Raw genomic sequence first — 14,597 nt, 5'->3', positions numbered from 1 at the left:
CACCTGTGTCAAAAGCATCTTCAGTATAGAAATGGAACAGCTTAATTTACAATTAAAGAAAGATTTTAGACAGATTCACAATAGCTTTAGTAAGTTAATAAAATTCCTAAATATAAAAAAAATAATAAAAATTAAAAAATTTATATATTTTAATTATAGTTATTTAATTTTAAAATATTTTATATTTTATAAATATAAAGTTTGTTACTAATGTGGTGTTTTTTATAATCTTTCTATTAATTGCATAGTGGGCTGTTCCATTTCTGTACTTAACAATGCAAACACTGTCCTGTACTTAAGCCTCTGACACGTGGCAAAAAAATTTACTATTAGAGATTAAGTTATTTAACATGTGCTTTCCCATTTATTTTCAGAAAACTATTAGAGATCTTCATATCTCAGGTTCATGCAGCAACCATATGCCTAAAATTAGACAATTTGAAATTTTTACCTCCTGCATAACAACTATAAAGCCACTCTTACTATAATGCAATTTTGCTAAAAGAAAACTCCTTTTAATTAAGTCGCAGGTTCTATCAGGATTATTTTACTGATTTCAAGAAGTATCCACAAATATAAAGCTATCACACTGTAATATTTTTATTTACAAAAACATAATATTTAAGTATATGGCTCAAAAATATACCTTTTCTCACTGAGTTCCAAAGCTGGTCTTTATTTTGACACTGTTCAAATATATATGGAAGTCTTACATGTCCTGCACAAATATACCAAAAAAGTATTCCAAAAGCATATACATCTACACTGTTGTCATAACGGCCACTAAATAATTCTGGTGCCATATGAATTGGTGTTCCAACAATGCTGCCAGACATCATAGCTTCGGGTTTGCAAAATCCTAAGTCAGTTACTTTAGCTCGATTGGATTTGTCCAACTAAAGAAAAAGGTATTACTAACAAACCAACAAATCAATCTCAATTTTAACAAGTTAAAATAATAAATTATACATTAGCTTCATTGCTTTAGATGAAGCATGATAAAATTATCTAGGAGTAATGTCATGCCTTAAAATACTCATTAAAAGTAGATCTGTATAAAATTTAATTTGTCAAATTCTAAGTAACTTTATTGTATTAAAAGAGAAGGAAAAAAAAGGAAAATGTTTTCTGGGTAGATGTTACTATAATACCAACTTGATATAGTGGCACATACTGAATATACTTTGAGTTTGGTACTGTAAATGTATCAAATGAAAATATACAGTTTATAACTGTTTTTATAACTGGCATGCAATACAAACATCAAAATAGCTAATTCCATTTAACTTAAACTTTGATAATGCAAAATACTTTTGAATGTATATTGAATCCCATTTCCTTGCTAATTAAATGCAATTTTACATGCTTCTCATAGTATTTATTTCAAATATAGCTAATTTTTAATTTGAATATAAGCTACATGAACAATATGAATTTGCTTTTTGTTTAAAGTTTGCAATATTATAGCTTCAGAAAAAAAAAAAAAAAAATTCTTTCATTTTTTGCAGTTTCCAAAGAATGATCTCATACTTTATGATGGCAAATTGCATAATTTAAACACGTAAGTGAAAACTAAAAAGCTGTTAACTTTCAAATGAAAGTGTTGCCATTACTCTTAAAAATCAAAGCTATTATTATTATATGAGTATCTTCATGGAGTTAAAGGACTCAACATTGGAGACCCATACTAACCATTATTTATGAAATACCTACATACCTCTCCATAAACTCATTGACTGTCTGGGCACTCGCAACCTCTGGCAATCCATTCCACTCAATTCACCACTGTCCAAGGAAAAAATCTAGTCTGCACACCCTTACTAACCACACTTGCACAACTTCCAGGGATGATCCCCTTGTTCTCTCCCTACTTGTCACATATTGAAAAATTTATTTTGTTTCAATCTTATAGATTCCGTTTAGTACCTTATAAGTGTCTATCTGAACCCTCTCCTCCACCTGTCAGCTAAGTTCTGCAATCCAAACCTCTTCAATCTGTTTTCATAGGGTCTATTCCACAGTTCTGTCAACAGTTTGGTCACTCATCTCTGAATTCTTTCAACCACCTCCTGATCCCCAAGAAACCCATATGACCAAATCTCTTCAAGATGTGGCTATATCATAGTCTAATAAAGAGGGATAAAAAAACATTCTATCTTCACTTCTCAAAGTGTTCTTCAGCATCCAAGTAATCCTTTAAGTTATTTTGCCAACTTTTCCAATATGTCTTCTGAACTTCAAATCTCTTCACACCATCACCCTGAAATCCTTAGCCTCATGATACAAAATGTAATCTTTATATCCCAAAGTGCATTACTTAACATTTTGTAACATTACATTATATTGACAACCTTTGCCCATACTGCCAATTTATTTAAACCATCATGCAGGATATCTACATCACCTTTATCAATTACTGCCCTCTCCAGTTTTGTAGACAGCAAACAACTGAATATCTCCTAAAATTCCCTTATCATTAATATACAAATTGATGATCAGTGATCTTAGTTCACTTTGATTCCACTCCACCATACACTACTCTGATAGCTGTCTTACAGCCCCCCCCCCCCCAATTCATGCCACCAGCTTCATATCCATTCCTATTTGTTCTGACTTGTAATAGTTTTCCCATGTGGTTTTCTGTCAAATGCTTTTGGAAAATCCAGAAGTATCATAGTGAAACCATTTTCTTCATCCAAGTTTGCTGTCACTTTATTATAAAATGTGAATAAGTTAGTAACGCAGGACATACCTTTTACAAAACCATCATCATATTCCTATCCACCCATTCCTGAATTTTACCTTCACCAACTTTTTCAATATTTTAACTACCACTCCTGAGATACTAACTAATGTGTAATAAATTTAGTTTAATCCTTTATCCAAGTGTGAGCAAAGGTGGACCAAGCTAACATCACTCCTATCACAGTATCTCCCATAATGCAAAACACATCTCCTTGCAGATATGTATAATGTTATGCATTAAGGGAATATATGCAAGGAGATGTGTTTTGCATTATGGGAGATAGTGATGTTAGCTTGATCCACCTTTGCTACATGTTGCCCAGTGTTGTACTACCTTACCCCAGTCCTGGAGATATTTTCAGACGCAAACTTTGTTTGCTCACACTTGAATAAAGGATTAAACTAAATTTATTATAGTCTAACCAAGTGAAAAATAAACTTTTAACTGATCTGTAATTTCCTGCTTCTATCTTGGAACCATCTTTATGTCTGGATATGTATTGAAAGGTGTTGATTATTCATAATTATTTATATTAGTGCTTCACAATATAAACACCAAGAGATGAAAAAATTAATCAATTTATTGAACTTATTGATATTTTGCTGCTGAATTTCTAACTATCATCATCAGAGAATTATAACTGTGAGCCCACAAGCACTGCACTAAAACATTAGAAACATTTGTATCTGACACAGCACTAATGTCCTAAAAGATGCCCTCTGTGAGCCAGTTAACCTTAAAGTTCATTTGGAGAAGTTGGGCTATTTGGTCTCATAATGACTGTCTCCCAGATTATTAATTCAACCATACTTCTTGGGATTTGGGGAGTGCTTCATAGAAGATGTTGAGTCTAAGAATAGCCTTTCTAGATACACTAGTGATGACTTCCTAATGGCACATTATCCTCTTCCATTTCTGATGGATGCTGATATCTGTCTTTCAGCCACACCTCATTCATACCACTAGCTTCATATCCATTCCCATTTGTTCCAACTTATCTAATAGTTTTCCATGTGGTATTCTCACATGCTTTTGCAAAATCCAGCAGCATCATAGTGAAACCATTTTCTTCATCCAATTACTCATCTCCCAGATGAGTCTGACTCCATAGTCTTAGGATAATAATATTATAGAAAACCCACACATACAGGAAAGTACTTACATAAGCAATTAGACCACCACCCATCTCAATAGTATGGCATCCTTAAAAAAACACTTACTCACCAAGCCAGAGTTTGTTCAAATGACACACCTTTTAAAATCAAGTTCAGAGATCCAGAACACTTTTTTAGCCAATGGGTTATAGCTTGTGTTAAATAGATAAAATACTACGTCCACTCCCATTCTTCCTACAATCAACACACAGGATCACATTGAAACTATTCCAATCCCATCATGTTGGAGGTTTAATGGAATATTTACAGTACTAGGAAAGGATTAAAAAATTAATTTCAATGCTTACAGTATTTTGTCTCAGTCAATGAGACATCATCAGAGATTACAAATGACACGTGTAACACACACACACACACACACACACACAAAGACAACACAGTACTAAATGAAACGTGTGGATGACTCAAGTCCTATCTATGTGGTGCATCCTCCATGGACATTTGTAGGTGGCCTAGGATGTAAAGTGGGACTTCTGACAATTAATGTTTCCCAAATTTTGAGAAGTTTTATGTAATCATATAAATATGGTTGCATAAAATTCCATAAAACATTAAAATTAGTTTCAATCCTTTCCTCGTGCTGTAAATATTCCATAAAACATTAAAATTAGTTTTAATCCTTTCCTAGTGATGTAAATATTCCATTAAACCTCCAACATGATGTCCTCCCAGCACTTACGCCTTAATCTAATTAAGCCTTTAATTTAATTAAAGGGCAACCAGAAAGATAGCTGAAGTTCTCTCCAGATATGATATCCATCCACTTTTAAACTGATCATAGAACTAGCTACCTTCATCTGCTCTTCTAAAAATCAACTTCATCCTTTTGCACATTCTGGAATGCATAAGTTCCTTGTGTCTGCAGTTTGGCTTCCTTTGGAGAGACAGATAGATTAGTTAACATCTGTGATCATCTTTACAACAAGTCAGGACTAGCACATGCTCTGGATACTCCTTCACATAGGATTAAATGGAAGAAGACATTGCTTTTACACAGAAGTCATTAAAGACTATGTTTAGAATCAGCATTTTCTACAAATGCACTCTCCCAACCTCAACAGGTATGGCTGCATCAAATTGTCAAAGATCTGGTGACAACCATTATGAGACTAAATATCCTGACTTCTCCAAATTAACTTTATGGTTAACCGGTTCACAGAGGGCACTTTGTTAGGATAATTAGTTCTGTGTCAGAACTTAAACATTCAGAAACAAACTGAATGTTTAAGTGCAGTGCTTGTCACAGTTATAATTTGTGCTCTGATGATGCTGGGTAGAAAACCAGCAGCAAAATATTAGTAAGTTCAATAAATTAATTTATTCCTTCATCTTTTGGTGTTGTTTATACTGTGAAACACTAATATGAATTTAAGTAACAGAACTATCTTACCCTCTTTCCATTCCCTTGGAAACATTGTAAAAGCTGAGATTTAGATTAAACAACTTCACCAGAGGCACTGCCAGTTCTTCTGCATTCTCGTAGCACAAAGGCTGATTTGGAGGTGCATATAAAAAAGGAATCCCAGAAAACTGACAACTGCACAGGTACATGGAGTGTTTTGGATGAGAAGAAATGGGGGTAGCCTGATAAGGTAGTTTTCAACATGGGTTCCAGAACCCAATGTAAGTCACATGACCTTTTTTTGTAAACACCACTTTGAGATTGTTCAGTTCTGCTCTTCTCATTTTAGAGTAAACTAGGTAATATTAGATGAACATGAGCAAATTTTATGAAAATGTGCATTAATTTGAATTTGTTTATTTTGAGGATGGTGATTTTTGGTTCCTCAAGACTTCAAAATTAATTTTCAATTTACTGTAACCATAGACAAAATTATAACAAAGAATGGTTTATATTTATTAAATCAATGAATTTTATTCAAAAAAATGAATACAGCCTGACTTCAAGAACACAGCTGATCACTTATCAAAACAGTCAAACTCAACCCAATATACTATGATTGGAAATATGGTAGTGTTGCACACCATTTTTCTATCTACTGTCTGGCTGTGCCATTTAAACTACCCACTGTATCTTTAAGTAATAGTAACACCCTTTTAATAACCATTAGCATAAACATAACCTCATCTACCCAAAAGAACAGCTTTTCCTAAAGTCAGATATATAACACTGTTCATGAAATAGAGAAAGATTGTCATGAAAGTCATTGAAAACTGCTTTTCAATAACCCTCATGACAGTAAATTGTGAAGACATTAACATATGGTGCTTTATCTACTGTGGGAAGAAGTTGTTCAGTGACTGAGTCTACTTTGACAGTCAAGAATGGTAATACTTAAGATAGCCTTGGAGAATATCATCCTCTTGGTAGTATGGCTGGGATAGTATTTTCCCACTTGGAATTAAAAACTTAGCTAGAAAGAAATTTTAACATATTAAGAGGGACATGTCCCCTGATATCTAGACTATAAAGGTTTTTTAATATACCATATCTTCAGACTTCATAAGCTTTCTCCACATTAAAGAAAACAGATGTTCATGTTTCAGAAATGCATCTCTAGGATCAAATGGTCCAACATCAACTGGTGTCTATGAAAGCTACATTATGCATGGGGGGGGGGGAACGCTTTGTAGATATCATAGCAGGCAGACATTAACTATTTTCTCCAAGATCTTACAAAAACAGCTGGTCAGAGCAATGGGATGGTAATTATTTGCAAGTTTTGGATCTTTTCCTAGCTTTGGGAAGGAATGAAAATTGCCTTATGCCATGAATCCGGAAATTGTTCCTCAAGTATTCTGTTGTATAAGAAAAGGAGAAGATTCATAGATGATGGTGTGGTGTGGTGGGGGATGTTTTATCTCATAATGGATGTCTTCAGGCCTAACAGCACTGGCATCAGAGTCCAATGGGTTAGGACTATTATCAGCCATTCAGTAAGAAGGAATTGAAAAGAAGATAATAGTCCTAACCCATTTAGAAGTTAAGCTGCTGTTTTTCTTGTTGTTCTTTCAATAAAAAAATTCAGAAGGATATAAAGCTGTTGCTGATATTCTAGCAAAGATTTCTCCTTTAGTGTCATTGGTTTCAGCAACTACATGTCCATTATCTTTGAAGGTAAACACAAATGGTGTGTTCCATATCCACCCTGCATTTTCTGAATTTTATTCCATACCACTTTTGCACTGGTTGTATGATTGATAGGTGATGTAAATTAGATCCAAAATAATTTTTCATTCTGACATCTAATGTAACATGCTTTGGCCTGACTACTTATGAGCTGTGAGATTTGATATGGTAGAGTATTTCCAAAATATACCTTATGTTCTGTCTTTATTTTTTTTTTTTTTTTAGCTGCTTGGTGCTCAGGGTTTCATCCTGGATAGATTGGAAATTGAGAGGTTTTGGAAATTGCAGTTGTCACTGCCCTAGACAAACATGTACCACCAAAAGGTGTTTTGCTGACTGTCTCAGGATTAAATTTTGCAAAATGCAAAAGAGTATTCCAGTTAGCCTGGTCAATTTTTCAGTTTGGACATCCATGACAAAGAACATGATTCCTGTGAAGTGATGATAATAGAAGTTACAGGATCACTCTCCCCCCATTATTAAAGTGGGGGGGTCATTATTGTCAAGCATTGGCCATTCAAGTAGCCCATAAGAAGTATAGGTGAAAGTAAATGCGATATAAAATTATGAAGGTTGGTCTGAGTTAACTAAAAACCTTGTGTTATAATAATGCAATAAAAGATTTCACTGAGCAACAGATGGCTACAACATCCAGGTGTTTAGTTGGATATAGCAAAAAGAGATATGGTTGCATAAGAGGATAGTCCCTCATTGATGAGCAGGTCCATATCTGGTTCTGTATTTACAGATAATAGTGCAATGCCTTAATGTGGAGAGCCTCATTGGGTTTTAAATGTTTTCTGCAGACAGAAACAGGTTTATGTTTCTGCAGAAGGACCTGGATATTATCCAGATTTTCAAGGAACCCATGACAGTTCCAATGTAAAAAAAAATTTTTTTTTGTGCTTTGTAGCCATATCTGGATTCCAGAAGTTAAATGCCTGCCTTCTTGTGTCTGTCATATGTTAGCATACTTCTGATTACAGCAGCAATACAATGTGCAGTCTGCAACATCTACAAATATGCCCTCTAAACTTTAGTCTACTGTCAACCATCACTCGCAGATCTCAAATCTCATCCACTTCCTACCATAAAATCTCATCCACTTCCTACCATATAGTTCCAAGAATACAGTACACAGCCTCATTATCTCTGCACTCCAAAATGCAATACCTTGCACAAATCTTCCTGAAAGGAATTAACATCAGCAGTGTTCCTTATAATTCTCCCCAACTTTGCATTATCAGCAAGCAACTGACGTTCTCCAGTCAATCCACATGAAATATCATTTACAAACAAATTAAATAGCACGAGCCCCAAGAAGAGAACCCTTGGGCACACCACTGGTTACTATTCTTTTCTGAGATACTGCTCCAACATACAACATATTTGGCAAAACATCCTGTTGTGGTGTCCAAGACAAATGCTCCAATGCCATAACAGTTTACATTTATTACATTACAATTATCTTGATATCTGTAAGGCATCTGACTGGCTTGATTAGTATAAAGGCCACTCAAGCTATCATATGGTCAGTTTTCGGGGTTTTTTTACTGGATTACCCTCCCCCATTCTCCTATTAGCATGCTAGTTTTTTATTTATTTTTTTTTTTAAAGACAAGCATTATAAGCACAAGGAACTACACAAGCTCATCCAGAGAAGGCTTTTATAAACATTTATATCCAGTGAGATTCAAACCCAGGACCTATTGGTTGGGGAGTCAGTATTCACTTGATCAACCAGGCGAGAATGAACAAATGCTCCTTTCCTTCACTTACTCTGTTCTTTCTATATATCACTGACTCTCTCCAACTGATCACAAATTTAACTCAATATTTCATCATGGAAGTATATTTGAATTTTTTTTTTTTATTTGACAAAACCTTTCAGAACATAGATCTTTATAGCAATACTTACCTCCAAACCATTCTTCAGTTTTCAAAAAATTTACACTGATGTTGATTATCAGTTATATTAAGAGTTCTCATAGATGGAAAGTATATTTTTTTATATGCCTCCTACCAATAAGAGGTTGTGCACCTATAGTACAGCAATACTGCAGATGGGCTAATTATTTTTTATATTTTTATTAATTTTATATATTTTGATGTATTTTTATATTGTTTTTTTACATAATCTGGAAACCCTGCTCTAGAGTCAAAATGTGAAACTTTTTTCAAGCTGCTTCAGGTCCCCAATAAGTGAGGCAGTGGGCTCACACTAGACAATGAAATTCATCTCCCACCTAAAGACAATCACAAACATCCATGCTCATGATGAGATTCAAACCCACAGGCTATTACATAGAGAATGGATATGTTAACTACTCACCCATCCAGAAGTATTTATCTCATTTTGTAGCATGTACTAAAATATGTGTTTTTTATGTATTTTTTTATGGTAATCCCATCCATGAGAGGTTGTTCTACATAAAGTGCATTAGTACCATGGAAAACAGAAAAGTGAGAAGAAGAAGAAAAAAAACTTAACATTGGATTTGAAAATATGAAAATGAAGAAAACTTTATTCTGTTAGTTGAAGTTGAATTATTAATACCAATTCTGGTCCATGGAAATATTTGTAGAAAATGAAAACAGTAGAAACAGAATGAATTCACTAATTCACAATAAACACTGAAAAAATTCACCAATTCACTTTCTGTGAAAGAGATGATGTGTTCCATTTGGCCACATAGCTCTGAGGCTCTTAACACCTTTCTAGCACATCTAAACAATCAGCACCCTAAGATCCAGTTCACCTTAGAAACAGGAAAAAAATAAAATAAACAGTTTTCTCCTTCTTAGATACTTTAATTACACAGCAACCTGATGGATCTGAATGCTCAATTTACAGACCAACAGTCACTCCCTTCTCTCCACCATATGGGATTCCTGTACAACAGGGATAAATTAAATAGCTTTGATAATAATGCTCACCACAAAACTTGAACACCTTCACAACACTTTTTTAGCCGATGGTTACAATCTCAACCAAATCTTTACCAAAAATATTGAACCCCCAAACCACACTCCTTCCCTCCAGAAGAGACTATATCAAATCTATCACCATCCCATATATCTAAGGCACATCTGAAAAACTAGCAAAAATCCTAAAAAAATACAACCTTGTAACCACTTACAGACCACACAAAAAATTGGCATTCCTTATCCACTCCCTCAAAGACCAGTCAGGTGTCTACCAGGTAATGTGCGGTTGTAAGATGTTCTACTATAGCCAAACATGCAGGATGATAACAGAATCGCAAAACACAAGGACTACATTCAGTTCCATCTATGGCAGTGGAGGCTGGTGAAAATTTTAAGTAGGAGTGCTGCATATACAAAATAAGAAAAATAATTCATTTTTTTCCTAATCAGTAACCAATTTATTATAAGTAAATGTACATATTAAAAATTGCTTTATTAAAAATATTATTTGAAAATATTTTTAATATTATATATAAAATTTAATATTAATAAAATTTTTAATAATATTTTTGCCTGCAAACATACAATTTATCTGTAGAATCCGACACTGCTCAACAAGCGGTGTCGGATTCACTTGTTACATACAGTGACAAGTGCAAACGAATATCAGCACATCTAGCCGCAACTGACTGAACGTGATAATTCTGACACTGTGTTAGTGCATTTGTTTCATGTAACGATAATCGAGAAAATATAATTCTTTTCATATTTCAACAGTGACACTGGTCATAATTCAGCCTTATATCTATAATAAATAAATAATTATATGTTATTTTAACAGGATAAAATAAGACTTACCAAAAATATTTCGCCCTCACTACGAACACGCACCAATAATAAAAGTTCCGTATCTCACAGAAATAACGTGCTCAAGCATACAATTTAACTGTAGCGACACTGCTCGACGAGCAGTGTTTGAATTCGCTTGTTATGTGCAGTGACAAGTGCAAACAAATATTGGTGAATCAAGCTGCAACTGACCGAACGTAATAATTCCAACACTGCATTAGATCGCAGCGCATTTATTTCATAATCTAATGTGTTAATCAAAAAATTCCAGTTATTAACTATTCAATCAATTAATACATTAAAGATACCAAGCTATTTTAAATATAAACCTGTTTTAATCAATTTTAATCCATGGGCAGTGGCCCCTTGACTTTAATGCATAGCATCATTTACCCTTAATGCTTTGCATTAAGGGTAAACACTAAGAACAGTGATCAGAGCTTATTCCACCTTTACCACGAGTTGCCTAAGACTTGCAGGCGCAAACTTGACTTACTTGTCTGTTTGCTTACTTGGGAATGGATTAAAACCAGGTTTATATTTAAAATAGCTTGGTATCTTTAACGTATTAACGTATATTATACCCAAGGTAAAAAACTTTCTATATTCAATCAATGTTGAAACATAAGCTGTAACCTTCAACATGTTGTACTGCATTTATATAATATTGTAAGCAGTTACTTATAAACACAAACAAAATTTAATTTTTTCATTTTTTCCTTGGGGATGCTGCAGTGCTTATGTACAAGCCACTATTGATCTATGGCCACTCAGAGCCTGCTGACCATGCTTTGGACACCTACCACAGGATACAATGGAAAAAGGTCACCTTACTCCACAGGAGCAAATTTAAATATAAAAGACTTTTCCTGGAATGTGTCTGCAAAAATTTGTTTGTGCAGACCCAAACCTCAACATATTTGGTGACTGCTTCAAATCTGAGAAGCACCGATCCTTAATATTCCAGCCCAACAGCCAAGAACAACCATCCTAGCCCACTAGGAGAAGGCATTATTTAGGACTTACATTTTTTATTCTGCTTCGGCTTTGCTACCAGACAGAAGATAAATTATCATCTGCCATCACACAAATGTGCATTCAGACCAAAAAAAAAAAAAAAACTAGTGACCTAGAGGCAGAATTCAGAAGAGAGTTCATATAACGGGATCTTAATATATCTGAACCAAACTCAATCAAATGTCTTAGAGATATCAAGGGCATTCACTTGAAATTCCCAAAACTTTTCCATGGCATTTGTTCAAAGATGGGTAACATGAGCAAGATGACTGACAATGGAAATCCATATTGCTATCACTTATTAGTGGAGACTTCAAGTATAATGTTAATTGTTTTCTCTATAACTTCAGGGAAAAAAAAAAAATGAAATGAGTGGAGCTGGGTAGTAGTTGGATGAAAACTGTCACTCTTCTTAAGAATGGATTGAATATGAGCCAATTTCTAGGCTGCAGTAGAGATACCAGTGGAATTGGAAAGAATAAAAAGACAACACAGAACAAGATTTAAATCTAGAGTAAAACTTCAGTACAATAGCCATAACATTTTTCCAACTGTTTCAACAAGATTATTCTGCTCTCTTTCTGATGTCTGCTCTCTTTGTGATGAATAGGCTTTGGATGGCTTATAAGAGAATGGACTTTAGGGAGTGCAGTGAAAAACGTCCTGATGTTCTATTTTTTAAGGACTTTAGCCGATTTATTGGAGACTGAACTAATGTAAGGTACTGAGTTACAACATCCCTGATAGCCATGCTGCAGTTGTTCAATACTGGCATTCACGAGAACTTGCAAGCACGCATGCAACAAACAATAGCGCGTTAGATAGAACAACTTGAAAAATACAACGTTTTCTGTGTCAATTATGTATTGCATTTTTTGCCTGTAATTCTCAGTTTTTTGTAACTTCAATTTTATTATTGTGTTCTACCTTTAGTGGATACCTGATGAAGGCTGTAAAAGGCTGAAACTAGTTATATAATTTTCATTAAAACTTAATATTTTATCTTGGTTTAAAGTCATTAAATATTTATTCTTTAAAATGTACCATAACAATCGAGTAGAAGCTCAGGAATACACACACACACACACACACACACACACACACACATATATACGTGTATCTTGGAAACAAGAAAATATTGACTTGGAATTTCCTAATGGAGGAAATTCCAGGTAACACAGGTTCACTCTTCAAGTCAAGAGGTTATAAATATCACAAATCTGCTATAGTTAGTCATTCTCATTATTTCCGGTGTTCAATTGACAAAAATAGCAAGAAAATAATCACCATGCACTTTCTGTTCATAAAAATTACATTATAAATCACACTTCATTCTGAAATCTCCACTCAATGAAAAATAAAATACTATGTAGTTTCTTCTTATTATTATGCTTATTATCATCATTATCTTGCATTTTATTTTAGTACAAAGAAAAAATTACCGCATATTTGGAAAAGACATTTATCGCTAATTTAGATAGGTGTAAAAGTAGCCATACTTTTACTGCAGTTTTACACTAAAATGTATGAGTATGCTCTCCAAGTGATTTACATTTGTAACAATTGTCTTGTGAACAGTTTTGAAAATAAATTATTTCAAACAGCAGGATGCATAAGTGTGCCTCCCCACTCCCACAAAAAAAAAAAAAAAAAAAAAAAAAAAAGAGCTGAACACTTATGCAACACATATGCACCTATTTTTCTTTTAATTCAAATATTTCTTTCTTTCTTAAATAATTGCATCAAATAACTTATAAGTTTTTGATAATAAAAGTGAAATCGTGATTATTATAAATTAAGAAATTATTTTGACATAAATATTGTATCAGACTGTAAAAGAAATCTCGGCATTTCTATTTAGGATATAAATGAAAACAAAACAAGACATTGTTCATGTATTATGCACTACTGCTTGAGGCTCTTTAGTGTGACTTCTGAAGAGGTGGTCTTTCTTCTCAGTAGCAATGAGAGTAATGTAAGCTTTTAGCCTTTACCTCCAACTGAGAAGATTATTGTCTAGTATTTCTAAGACAAATGCTATTTCCAGCAGCAGTAAAAGTCGTCATATTTGGAATTTTTTAAGGAAAAAAAAACACTACTGAGCTTTTTTTTTTTTTTTTTTGCATACATGTAAACGGTTTTTATATGGTGAAAATATAGAATAGAATTTCTAAAACTTAGAATAATGTCAACAGACAGCTAAACAAATGATTTTAGATCACAAAGATATAGTCCTGAATTAGAAGTATCTGCTTCGGCAGATATAACAATATTGGCTTACTTCTTTTATCAAATGGTAAAATGAAGTAATAGATATTGAATACTGTCTGAGAAAGTTGGTAGTGTAAGGTGCCCCTGTAACAGAACGTCCTGGGCAAGCTCCTAGCTGCTTTAGTGCCCCTGCCAGCTCTTTAGTACATATAGTGAAAAACAACTTGCAGTTTTTGTTAATGTTATTAAAAGTCACAGTGTATATATTGCACTATATCCACATTTAGTGCATATCCACATTTAATAAATGATAATATTAAAATGTGTTTCTATTTTATTTTTTAGACTCACTTCAGCACCCCTTGAAGAAGGCGCCCTGATGCGACGCATCATCTGCTTACCGTGTTGAGCTGGCCCTGATGACTGCTATTTAGATATGATGTGAGTTTCCTGCATTTAGCCCTTTCAAAAATCAGTTCTTGATGTGACGATAGTTTGCTTTCAGCTATTTTGGGCTTTGGTGTAAAGAGAAAAGGAATATGGAAATTCAATCAATGTCAACTGCAATTATGCTTAGTTC

The 14,597-nt window shown here is 33.8% G+C and overlaps 1 protein-coding gene across 6 annotated transcripts in view; it reads right to left on the bottom strand.

Annotated features, from left to right (window-relative positions):
• The window catches only part of LOC150108380 (dual serine/threonine and tyrosine protein kinase-like), a 261,870-nt gene that overhangs the window by 29,374 nt on the left and 217,899 nt on the right, over positions 1-14,597 (bottom strand). For all 6 annotated transcript variants that reach the window (XM_090390729.1, XM_090390726.1, XM_090390728.1 and 3 more), the window contains one exon: positions 647-896. In XM_090390729.1, the coding sequence (XP_090246855.1) occupies positions 647-896 (250 nt within the window). The remainder of the gene's footprint in view (positions 1-646; positions 897-14,597) is intronic.

The sequence above is a fragment of the Typopeltis vanoorti genome, chromosome 3, assembly GCF_054136105.1.
Source record: "Typopeltis vanoorti isolate ZY-2024b chromosome 3, IOZ_Tvanoo_1.0, whole genome shotgun sequence".
In the NCBI taxonomy this organism is placed as follows: domain Eukaryota; kingdom Metazoa; phylum Arthropoda; class Arachnida; order Uropygi; family Thelyphonidae; genus Typopeltis; species Typopeltis vanoorti.
This window is presented reverse-complemented; position numbering and strand designations above follow the sequence as displayed.